Source organism: Sus scrofa, chromosome 7 (assembly GCF_000003025.6).
Source record: "Sus scrofa isolate TJ Tabasco breed Duroc chromosome 7, Sscrofa11.1, whole genome shotgun sequence".
Taxonomy (NCBI): domain Eukaryota; kingdom Metazoa; phylum Chordata; class Mammalia; order Artiodactyla; family Suidae; genus Sus; species Sus scrofa.
In genome coordinates, this window is record NC_010449.5 from 13,222,929 (window position 1) to 13,236,051 (window position 13,123).

At 41.4% G+C, this 13,123-nt stretch overlaps 1 protein-coding gene across 1 annotated transcript in view; it reads left to right on the forward strand.

Moving 5' to 3' along the window:
* The window catches only part of CAP2 (CAP, adenylate cyclase-associated protein, 2 (yeast)), a 139,857-nt gene that overhangs the window by 11,819 nt on the left and 114,915 nt on the right, over nucleotides 1-13,123 (forward strand). Inside the window, exon 2 of the mRNA XM_021100214.1 lies at nucleotides 9,988-10,109. Coding sequence (XP_020955873.1) covers nucleotides 9,989-10,109 — 121 coding nt within the window. The 5' untranslated portion in view covers nucleotide 9,988. The remainder of the gene's footprint in view (nucleotides 1-9,987; nucleotides 10,110-13,123) is intronic.

Below are 13,123 nucleotides of genomic sequence, written 5' to 3' on the forward strand. Positions count from 1 at the left end.
AAGAACTGATTCTTAGAGCTTTTAAGATAGTTGGTGGATCTGTTATTTATTTGGTATATAACTCCTACAATGAATACCAGAATTTTGAGATTAGAAGACATTTCGCCAAACCTTGTACTTTCATTATTCCCAAGAGAAGTGGCATTCTTAAGTGGAAATGGCAGCATTTAATAAAGTAAAACATTTCTAGTCATGTTGCAGGAAACAACTGACCATATGAAATGATATCCCTTTTTTATACTTCTGGTCAGTAGTGTGTCTGCAGTTTATTTGTTCTGTGGTTTGGCCTTAGAAGTGTAGTGTTTGAGATGTTACCATCGTTGTGTTTGGGGGACAGGAGAGGTGGTAACACATGTGATAACCCCTGAGCATTTACTGGGTACAGATCATAGTGATTGATAAGTGCTAAGGAGCATTCAGAGATAAATTATAATAATGGCACCTAAGCATCACTTTGTAGTTCACAAAGTCCATTTCATCACCTCCTTTAATCTTCCCAAGCATCCCGAGGCTGTTATTATTATTATTAGGTAAGTAATACTTAAATTCCATTCTAGAATCCCTGGAGCTGCAGGTCCCTACTTGCAGCTGCCAACTATCATCTCATAAAATTGTAGGCATTTCAAACTCAGCTCCTATCTTCATTAGCCACCTCCATTCTCTATCTCCATTTTTCCTGGCACCACCCTATCCCAAAGCATCTACGACATCCTACTTTCTCCCTTTCCCTCTCAATTGCATTTAATCCCTTCTCAGATCTTCAGCCCACTGTCGTGTTCATAGTGAATCCCCAAGTCTCTTCCCAGCTTTATCTACCATTCATTCTAACTGCACATCCATCCCTTGTTCCTTCCTGACACAGTGAATGTTCAAAAAATATTTTCGGGCTGTACTGCCTCCGTAACTTGGCACATGCTGTGTGTGGGCTCAGGAATGCCTTCAACCTAACTTTCTTCCTCTGAACACACCCTCCTCATCCTTTGAGATGTAGTTTATCCTTCCTACTTCCCAAGGCCCAGTCGAGTACCACTCTTCCTGACTCCTGCCCCCATTCCAACATGCACCTGCAGCATTCCTGAGCAACTCTATTATACTCTTTCTCAAAATATGGGTCCTTGTTCTCCAAAGTGTGCTGCTTAAAAACACAGATTCCTGAGAATACCCAGAACCACTGAATTAGTATTGCTGAGAGTGGAGCCCAGGAATCTGCATTTAGGAGGCCCCACTTCTTCCCAGTGATTTGATGCACAGGAGATAGAGGAGCACTGAGAACTGTGCTCTGTTATGTTACCTCTCTTGGCCTCTACAACTGGTTTCCAGGAGCAAGGGATGCAGCCACTCAAGAGCCACCTCTGGTTAAGTTTAGTTATCACCTCTGACTTCGTTGGGAGATGAGAGCAGCAAAGTCACTCAAATTTAACCAATTTTCAACTATATCTTTACAAAAATGAGAAGTGCTGATTTTTTTGTTTGTTTTCTCATAGCTTTATTGAGGTACAATTTTATATACTATAAAATTCACCCATTTTAAGTGCATAATTCAATGATCAGTACATTATGCCACTGCCACCACAATCCTATCTTACATCATTTCCATCTTTTCAGATAGAGATTTTGTGCCCATTTGCAGTCACTCTTCATTCCCCTCCCCAGCCCTAGACAACCACTCATCTACATTCTGTCTCTACAGATTTGCTTTTTTTCTGTATCGTCATATACATTAAATCGTACAATGCGTGGTCTTCTGTGTCTGGTTCTTTCACTTAGCATAGCGTTCTTGAGGTTCGTGCATGTTGTGACATGTGTCTGTACTTCATTCCTTTTGATGGCTGAATAATATTCCATTGTATGGATAATACCACATTTTGTTTATTCACTCATCAGCCAATGGACATTTGCATTGCTTCCATCTCCTGTGTGTCTATCGTGTCATGAACATTTGTGTACAAGCCTGTGTGTGCTGACATATGTTTTCATTCCTCTCACTTTTTTCTCCACAGTAGGATGTTATTATAGGCTTTCTAGGAATCAGCTGGCTAATCAGAATCTCATACATATTTTCTCCAGTACTGTGAAAATTTAAAGTGTTCTTTTACTTCCGTCACTCTCTAATGTCTCCCATTCTGATTACACTGTTTGGAAGCTCAGAGGCTCTTGAAACTTCTTTGCAGTAAAAAGAAAATGGTATCTTTTTTTTTTTTTTCCCCCCCTGTCTGATGAGAAGCTGGCTCCAGAAATTCCCTGTAGGAGACTAAGCAAAAGATAGGAAGGCAGGTACCTTGGCGAGGTGAAAGTGTGTTTCAGTGAGACAGCTCCCCGGCTTGGCTGAGCAGGACCTGCTTTCAGCCCCTTCCCACCACAGCTGGGCAGGGTCTGACGTTTGATTTCTAGACATGAGCGTTTTCTTAGCAGAGAGTAGGGACTAACACAATGAATGAAACAAGCGTATTTAATGAGCCAGTCAGTAAATGAATGAATAAATACCCTGGCTTGTTTCTTCTATACACACCATTATCCTAATTAGTAGTCGTGAATCACAAAGTCACTCCCCTCAGTGATGGGTAGTTTCCAGAGAAAAGATAGAAGGTAATTGATACAGTCTCAATACAGGGAAAAAAACAACCTAGGAAAGTCTGGTTTGATGGAAGTTTAACAAATAAGTTTGAATTTGGGCAGACCTAAAGACAATAGTCCAGTGTGGCTTTTTTCGGGGGTGTGGGGGTGGCCACACCTGCGGCATATGGAAGTTCCCAGGGGTCAAATCAGAGCTGCAGCTGCCAGCCTATGCACAGCAATACTGTGTCAGAGCCAGGTCTGAGGCCTACACCACAGCTCAGTGGGTTAACCCACTGAGCGAGGCCAGGGATCGAACCCGCATCCTCATGGATCCTAGTGGGGTTCATTACTGCTCAGCCAAAACGGGAACTCCCCATTGTGGCTTTATTGTTTGCAGAGCGCTCACATATAGGCCCGCTGCCCAGCCACACCATGAGAAAAAGTTCGAAAGTCTTCCATTTCCTGTTACTTCAAGTCTATTTTCTATTTAATCTTAGCCTTGTGACCTTTGAAACCCCTTGGATCTGGGTGTCCCTTACAGAACCCGAGGAGAAGCTCTCACCAGTTATTTCTGCACCTTTGGCCTATTAAGAACTTTAAACCGGCAACCTAAAGACTTAGCTCTTTTATTTACCTGAAAATGTTACCAAAAGAGCATTCTTCTTTCCTTGTTTTGTGAACTTGCTGTGGGAAATTTACCAAACTCTCGAGACAGTGTGGAGTTTTTAAAAATTTGAAATCCTAAAGGAAAAAGAGTTTATGGAAGAACCGGAGGTGCACTTCAGAGGGAGCAAGTGTTGTCTTTCAAATCACGGGAGGAAGCCATTGCGCTTTTAAGTGGGAAAAACTAATCTAGTATCTCTTTTAAATGGAAATTTCTCCTGTGAAAATCTGGCTTTCCGCCTCATCTAGGATTATGCCAGTGAGTGGGTAGGCGAGGGAAAGGCACTAAGTGCTAGCCAATTAATTAGTCAATCAAAAAATATTTATAGAATTCTCCATGTGCACGGCAGCATGCAGGCTCAGTGGGAGATGCACAGAAAGTAATACCACCTCAGCCCGTGAAAAGCTTGGACTGGTCTCTTTGGGAGGCAAGGTTTGCATGTTCTAGCAGAAAAGATGGCACAAGGCAGGATTTTAATTGGGCATTATGTCTTGTAGATACCAAGTGTGTAATACAGACGAATAGGCTGTATTCGAGGCTTATCACATTTTACTCTGTGCCCTGGCGTGTCAGTTGTCAAAGCAGCTATGACAGCTGCTTTTTATAACTGGTTAGACTGAATAGTTAGGCCCTCCACAGACCCCTTGCCGCTGAGCATAAGATAGTTTGGGTGAGAAAATATGAGGAATGAAGGAGTGTCATTTTCCAAAAATGGTTCCACAGAGATTGTGCTTATATCCTTCACAGAGGACTATTTAAAAGCAAAAGAGTCATTGTAAAAATGTTTGCGGTGGGGGGGGTGGTTCCCATCATGGCACAGCGGAAACGAATCCAACTAGGAGCCACGAGGTTTTGGATTTGATCCCTGGCCTTGCTCAGTGGGTTAAGGATCTGGCGTTGCTGTGAGCTGTGGGGTAGGTCACAGATGTGGCTCAGATCTTGTATGGCTGTGGCCCTGGTGTAGGCTGGCAGCTGTGGCTCCAATTCGACCCCTAGTCTGGGAACCTCCATATGCCACAGGTGTGGACCTAAAAAAACCAAAAAAAAAAAAAAAAGTTTGGGGAGAGACTTGATGGTTATAAAATTACTAATTACATAGCAAACATTTTATTTTATGGTAACCATTACACATGGACTTGAGAAAACCTCTTTTAGAAATGTTGGAAGAATAAATCCATGGACAGAGGAAAGTGAAACACTGGAAAAATATAATAATAAAGGTGTATTGACCTGAAGTTTTCAGTTAGTCATTTCCACTGGCCGGATCTTCTTGGTGATTGCTCAACATGTCAAGTACACAAAGACTTGACGTGAGGATATGTAGAACTAACTATGCCCATGAGAGCAATGTGAGATGGGGTATCTTCATGACAGCAGCTAACATGTTTGTCACGGATTATGTACCTGACTTTTTATGCCTTTACATGCATATTTATAGCCGTCCTATGTACAGGTAGCAACTAAACCAAAACAAAATTAAGCTGTCTACCCAAACTCCCCCAGCTCGTGATTCTAAAGCTAGATCCCTCTCTACTGCCCCAGCTAAAGATGAGCAAAGCAATTAGGACCTTATAAAATGCTTGAAAGTGTGGGGAACTCTCCCTTTTTGGAAAGTGCTATGCAAAAGGAAAGAAATTCTATTTCTCTTCGTGCTTTAAGTGTCGTCCTTGTACTGCTGGCATACCATTGGACTTAGCATGTAAAATTGGACCGTGTTACAAACTAAATATCTGGACTTCAGTGATGGGTTTTATAAGATGACCAGAGAAGCAAAAATCATTTTCAAAACAAGAACTGCTGCCTTTTCTCCGATAAAAGTTTTTCCAGGACACCTGATTATTCCAAGACAGTAAATGAGAAAAATACTGATTGGCTATATTCTTATCAAAGTATATGAAGTTTTCGTAAATGTATGCCGTTGATGGGAGAGAAGTTTGAATTGTTTCCATATTTAGAATGCTAACTTCTTAATTTAAAAAAAGACCAAACAAACTTGTTTTACAACCTCACCCAGAGACAAACGATATGCCATTTCCCATCACCAGTCTTTTCTGCCCTCCTGAAAACCACTTATAAAGATAATATTTGATCAACAATAAAGCTTCATCATGCAGGTTCAAAACTCTGGGGATAAAGAGAAGATCCCCAAAACCTCCTTCAGAGAGGAAAACAGAGGTTACATCTGAAGGACGAAGAATCAGAATGGCTTTGGATTTTTCAACAGCAGCTTGGGAAGCTAGAAGAAAATGGGAGTGAAGCCTTTAAAATTCTCAGGAGGGAGTTCCCATCGTGGCACAGCAGAAACGAATCTGACTAGGAACTGTGAGGTTTCAGGATCGATCCCTGGCCTCGCTCAGTGGGTTAAGGATCCGGTGTTGCCGTGAGCTGTGGTGTAGGTTGCAGATGGGGCTGCGATCCTGCATTGCTGTGGCTGTGGTGTAGGCCGACAGCTAAAGTGCCGTTTCAACCCCTAGCCTAGGAACCTCAGGAAAACTTCCAGCCTGGAATTTTATACTCAGCCAAACCAGCACACAAATGTGAGGGGAAAATATAGATATTTTCAGACTTGCCTCAAAAAAAATTGACTTTTCATGTGCTTTATTTCATAAGACAATACTCTTTCCAGTTAAGAAAGTACCCCAAGAAAGGGGGATATAGAATCTGAGAAACAGGTGATACCACGTAGGAGGGAGAGCAGGCGAGTCCCCAGAATGGAGGTGGAGGCAGATCCCAGGTTACAGGGGTACAGCAGACCTGCAGAGCAATCTTGCAGTTGAAGTGATTCTCCAGTAGAGATGCTTCTGAGAACGAAAAAGCTAAGAGAATTCCAGATAGTTTGGCCCTATTGAAAGAGACTTACGCAACTGGGGGAAGCGCTTGGAGATGGAGATGAGTGATTATCTAAGTCCATAGAAAACGGAGAAGCTGAAAAACATGGCTCTAGGAAAACAGGTTATGCAAAAAATGGAAAACAATCTTAGTGTACCTCGTGACTCAGCTGTCAATCATTGTAATTGTGTTAACACTGAGTATTCGTCGCACAAAAATTGTGACATAGCACTATTCGAAAGATGGGAGACAAGGAAGTACGCATTAATTTGCTGATGGGATTGGGCAAAGGAAAAGTAAATGCTGATTTTTTTGGTGGGAACTCAATTGATAATGCCTAAAACTGAAGAAAATAAAAAGATATATAAAGATATCACCTTGCTATTTAGTGTTGAGATAATTACTAAAAGAAAGAGCTACAATAATTAAACATGACTGACTCTCAAGACAAAGAATGGAAGGTGGCACTCAGGGGACTTGTGTTTTTGTGATAAGCCTTGTAGAGCTATTGACTCTTTAAATTCTGTGCATTCTTTGATTAAAGTAAAAAGTAAAAAGTAAAGCAAGAAAAAAATTACAAACAAGGGTGAATTACACTTTCCATTATAAAGAAATGCAAAATAAAATATCCAAAAATGAATACAAAACAAGGAATTAAGATTCAGCTTACATATAATTTCCTAAAACATTAAAAAGAGAAAGTCATGGAAGTCTGTGTTCCTCTCCCTTTTTCTTTCCACCTGCCTTCACACCCTAGTCAAATGTTTGTGTTTATCCTCTGTAAGCCGTAGGTTGGAGAGGAACCTCAGCTTGGGATTGGCTTCTTCTTGAATTGGAGGCCTATAAAATCTGGAGGCCAAGTTTGAGTTGCCGCATCTAACCCAGTCTCTTATTTCTCTGCTATGTATCTGACTTCTCTTGGCTTCTCTGATTCTGAGACTGTGTAATATCCAGCTATCCTGCCGTATCCCCTTCCTCTGCTGGCTTCCTGATCCAGGCTCATCTGTCTCTCCACCTGGCCCTGACTCATTCCTTACCCTGACCTTGTTTCTACATTTGCTTTGACTGCCATATCCATTTCCTCAGCCTGATTCTTAATTCCTGGCTCCCACTTCCTCATCCACACTTGGCTAAATCCACTTCGGAAAACCAAGGCGAATGGAACTGCCTGGGAAGAATTTGGAGCATCTGCAGATCTGTCCTTTCTTCTTTCTTGAGAGCTAATATAGCAGCTGAGGGCACATGTGTGTGTGTGTGTGTGTGTATTGGGAGAAGAGGGCACAGCCGTCTTAGGCTCTGTCCTTTTCCCTGGGAATGCTAACATGTATATTTTTGATATCCTGATGTAGTCTTTCTTTTGTTTGTTCTCCTGTGTCTCTTAGAAACTGTTCTAAAACTTTAAACCCAAAGGCATCGTTCCAGCTTCCTGGCGTGAGCTGTATTTTGACCTCTGAAGAGGCGGTGGCCTGACTTCAGCTCATGGTGATTTTACATGAAGCGACATCTGATTCGCTTTTACACTGCATTCCACACCAATCTGCCCAGCCCTGCAGTTTCTGGGCTAACTCCTGTTGTCTTTCAACATATGGAGCACCACTAGATAGTGTGAGTTTGAGTCTTGTCAGGGTGGCTGATTAAGCCACCGTCAGGGACAGCAGTCCTGTGCGTGAAAAGTCCCAGGCCTTCCAGAACACCCCTGGGAGCTGCTGGAGTGGTTGGTGCCTCTCCGTTGGGGGATAGGGAGCTTGCTAACTGAACAAACACATTTTTTTCTACCATGGGCTAGGTCTATGGTGGTAACATTTGGCAAGTTGAGTAACAGAGAAGATAGATAACTGTGAACAGATGGGCAACTATTAAAAGATTTGGGGGGCTTTTTATCATTTCTCAGTTGGCCTTCACCCAATTCCCGTGTAAGATTACGTAAAGGATTCGATTAAATGTCTTCTTCCTTTTTTTTTTTTTTTTCTATTGCGATGGAAGCGAAAGCTCTGACGTTAAAAGGAAAAGAATAGATGAGAAACTTCTAATTTTGAATCCCCTGGGGATTAGATGCTGATTTCAGCTGCGCAGAGAACACTGCCCCATATTTTGAAAGAGTCGCTCCCGGCAGGTTCAGAGGAGATGACTTTCCAAAATACACAGTGAACTCCCTCACCTGTATCTGATGACCACCTGACACCCCCATGTTTGGATAAGGATAACCCTGCTTTTAAAAATGGCAGTGGCAAGTCACTCTTACGCTTGAGCCCAAAACTAACAGAATACAAAATACAGGAGAGAAATGCATTACCGGTTCTCAGCAGCAGTAGAAAATATTTATATATCTCAGAGCAATAAAATTTCCCCAGGCTCTGGGGCAGTATTTTCTCTGATGTGGGAGCATGCTGGTCCTCCCTGGCCCAGATGATACTTGCAAAGTTCATGAGATTAAGAGGAACTATGGACACTGATTAAGATGAGACATATTCTGAAAGTTCCCGGGTGGTTAAGGGTCTGGTGTTGCTGCAGCTATGGCACAGGTCACAGCTGTGGTGCGGCTTTGATCCCTGGCCCAGGAACTTCCACACGCCATGGGTGTGGCGCCCCCCTCTGCCAGAAAAAGAGACATGTTCCCCCTTTCTCTGGGACAACAGCCGGGTTTTGCCCAAAGTGGTCAGATTTACGGTACATATACGCTGGATCTCATGAAACTGGCCAAATTAGATTGGGTTCCGTTCATTAGCGCTGACCTCAATAGCATTACATTTTAGGGCCAATAACTTTAAAGTTCTTGTCCTGTGTACACTCAGTGTAGCTATCGAAGATCTGTTTGGAAGCAGGAAGGATGGATACCCAGCCCCACCTTTATTTTCAATCCCTTAGTCAGCTTCCAAACCAATTAAGGAGTTCCCATCATGGCGCAGTGCAAACGAATCCAACTAGGAACCATGAGGTTGCGGGTTCAATCCCTGGCCTCGTTCAGTGGGTTAAGGATCTGCCATTGCTGTGAGCTGTAGGGTAGGTCGCAGATGCAGCTCGGATCCTGCGTTGCTGTGGCTGTAGCTTTGATTGGACCCCTAGCCTTGGAACCTCCATATGCCACGGGTGCAGCCCTCAAAAGACAAAAGACAGAAAAAACAAAAACAATTTATCCTAGCCCAGAATGCTGGGTAACTGAAGACCCCTGTCTCCAAAACCACCCCACTTAAAACCAGTTTTTTTCCTAAAAATAACCAGCAGCAAAGGGAAATAACCATTTTTATTATTTTAAATTAAAACCTTCACTATTCAGAATAATCATAATTTAAAATAATTCATCAACAAAAACACTGAAAAAAATTATAATAAGTAGAAGACTGCTAGCTTTTGGAGGTGATGGTCTCTGCTGCCTGCTAAGTGATGCCGTTTAATAAACTTATACTTCTGTGCTGGGCTATTCGCTTTAAGGTAATTGAGCAAATAAGGATTATCCATGGGTTTAGTGTCCACTGGAGAATTATATTTAACGGAATTATTGGGAATAGTTAAAGTATGCTGTCACCATTTAGCAGAAGGGTTGGCAGTATTAATGATGAGATATATGTTGATGGGCTTTTAAGTAAGTGCTAGCCATAAATTGTATCATAGAACAAAAACAGCATCCAAGGCGATACTTGAAAATGGTGTAAAGAGGGTGAATATTTGTGTATTGCAATAGGAGGCTTGTAAATATCGTCGAATTGAATAGAAAATAAGCTCAATATATTTCGTTATTTTTTTTCTGCTCAAAGTTTGTTTTGTTTTGTTTTGTTTTCCATCTATTTTTCCTGACGTGGACGAGCTCTCTAGGTGATTAAAGCCATTTTGAGTAATTTTTATTTTCCCTCTTGCTGCTGTTAAGTTTAATGTTTAATGGCGTCAGCTTGCTAATCCTTCCTGATGCTCACGGGGCCTCTGTTTGTGCTGTGTTTTTCTAGAATGGCGGAGATGCAGGGGCTCATGGAAAGACTGGAGCGGGCTGTCGGCCGACTGGAGCTGCTCTCTGCGGGGTCACACCAGCCTCCTGGGGACTGTGGGGGAATTAACGGTGTCAACGGAGGTAGGGCCACAAACCGCTGTCATTACTAGTCTCTATGTGGATCACTTAATTTTGTCCCCATTGCTTAGTTCTCAAGAAATATTTCGATCGACTTTAACTCCCTTACTCTTTCCTTTATGTATGACCATGACACTAACCAGACACAAGCGACCCCTGAAGAGAGAGAAAAGGAAAAAAGTTTCAGCCCACAATCCACAAAAGTTACCTGTCTCTGTGCCTGTTAAGAGCATAATCCATGAGCCAGATGTCATTATTCTTTCGTGTTTGTGTTTATACTGTTCTTCCACATGTAGTGACTAAATGTATTATCTAAGTAATTATCAGAAGGAAACGAATATTCTCGATCAGAATGTAAATTGGAAGGAATTATTCTGTATATTTTAATTCTAAAGAGAACAAGTCATTAAATTTAAGAACTGCAGTTTTAAAGGAAGAGAGTCTGACGTGAAGCCAAATATTACTTCAGTGTAATATGATATCACGTTTTTTTATTTTTGCCTCTTCCTAGCCAAATACATTTTTAAAATGATATGCTAATACCACACTTTAAAAAAAGAAAGGATTTAAAAAATTATGTGATCAAACACAAGACGTCAACTACTTCTTGAAGAGGATGCCATGCATGGCCAACTCTCTAAGTTATCTACAGTAATTTTTCCAACTTCTTGTCTAAGGTTGGCGATTTAACCAATAAGAATACAGGACATGCCATTAAATTTGAATTTCAGATAAACTACATTCATTTGGGGGGGATAGAAATGTGTTCTGAATACTGCATGGAATATACTGCATGATACACCCTTATTCTAAAAATTCATTCATTATTTATTTGAAATTCAAATTTAACGGGGCATGCAAAAAAAATTAACTGGGTGATCTGTATTTAATCTGGCAACTATTCTTGTCTCACATGCATTTCCTCCTTATCTGACCCACTTTGAATTTTGTCAGGCTTTGATGGGGTTGAGAAAAGCCTTGGGGAAGAGGGGGCTTCAAAAACTGCATTTACCAGACAAGATCCGCATTGGTGCTTCTAGAATTTCAGGCGTATTTGGAGCTGTGCCTTGAATTACATGCCTTGGGATAAAAATTACTGTGTGAGCACAAATGCACAGGCTGGTTCCCCCCCCCCCCGCCCCCAACATAATGAAAATCAAAATGCTTAGAATGAATTGAAAGGGGGTGTTGTTTAAAGGAAGGCTGCCAGGGGCCTGTAAGTTTTTTCCGCATCAACTGAGGCACATCTATGATTTCATTTTAAGCCTCTTTTTGTTAACTGTACAGTGGTGTATGAGATTAAGGAAACCTTATTGGTAAGAAAATATTTTCATGTTGTCTTCAGTAACTTTGGCTCCTTCTGCCTCTGGCATTAGGTGATCAAAAGGCACTTCTCTGAGATTGCTGACCACAAATAGAAAGTCTGAATACATAAAATAAAGTTAAAATCTGACTCCTGGAAGATTGTGTAGCGTTGCCTAGTAAAGGAGAAAACCTCCAGTAATTTGAACCTCACTTACTCAGAGGTACTAGACTGCATATTGTATTTTCTTCTTAAAAAAAAATAATTTCCTGAAGTTCCCATCATGGCTCAACAGAAACCAATCTGACTAGTATCCATGAGAATGCAGGTTCAATCCCTGGCCTCACTCAGTGGGTTAAGGATCCACCGTTGTGGTGAGCTGTGGTGTAGGTCGCAGATGCGGCTCGGATCTGGCATTGCTGTGGCTGTGGTGTAGGCCTGTGGCTACAGCTCCAATTCTACCCCTAACCTGGGAACCTCCATGTGCCATGAGTGAGGCCTTAAAAAGACAAAAAAAAAAAAAAAAAAAAAAAAAGAATTTCCTGGGAAAGTTAACAAGCTAAGCAAAATTGGAAGGCATATATTAAATTACTTAAGTATTTAAATATATATTTTCTAATGTAGCAAATCATCTCGAACCAGTTATTTAAATAAGATCTCTTAAAATGACTTAGCCAGAAAAAAAAAAAAAAAAAATGACCTAGCCAGGGATTGGAGTTCCTGTTGTGGCGCAGCAGAATCCAACTAGGAACCATGAGGTTGTGGGTTCACTCCCTGGCCTGGCTCAGTGGGTTAAGGATCCAGCATTGCGGTGAGCTGTAGTATAGGTCGCAGATGCAGCTCGGCTTGTTGCTATGGCTGTGGTGTAGGCTGGCAGGTGTAGCCCCGATTAGATCCCTAAGATCCCTAGCCTGGGAACTTCCATATGCCACAGGTGTGGCCCTAAAAAACACACACACACACACAAAAGCAACCAAAAAACTACTTAGCCTGGGATTTATTATCCTATTTGAAATGAAGAAGGTAATTAGTAAAATGTATGAATGATATCCATATTTAAAATATTTTATTTATCCTAAACATGACTTCCATTTCTTCTTCATTAGCTAGCTTTGGTAACTTTCTAAATTTTTTTTTTAAACAAATCTTTAAGGACAAGCTCTCACTTTAAATGTTAATGTCATCATTACAATGATATTACTAAAGTCAAATTTTTTTTTTTAATTTTGAAAGAAACACTGAGAAGGAACCCAATCCATTACAAATCTATAGTATGCACAGATCAAAGAACTCCCTTATGAAAAACTGGTGTTAGGATGTGTTTTGCCCCCAACCTGACAATCAAGTAAGTTTGGCTCAAGAGTTGAAGAAATATTTTCATGCCTGCCAATTGACAAGTACCATGCTAGGTGCTGGAGGACCTAAGATGAATTATACACAGTCCTAATCCTCCAGAATCTTTGGTCTCCATGCATTACTATTCAGGACCTCAAGTGCTTTGATTAAGAGATTCTCAAAGAGTATAGTCTGGGGAGAAAGGCAAGTCATTAAAGGCTGCCCGGAGGAGGTGTGAGCAGAGCTGAATGATGAAAGGAAATTGGAAAATATTCCCTTTTATCCTTGTGCCTTCTACTGTATAGTGGTCTCCATCACATTTTTGAAACTTTCTCTCATTTTAAACACTCAGCAGAGACCGCTCAGACCTCTCCCATGG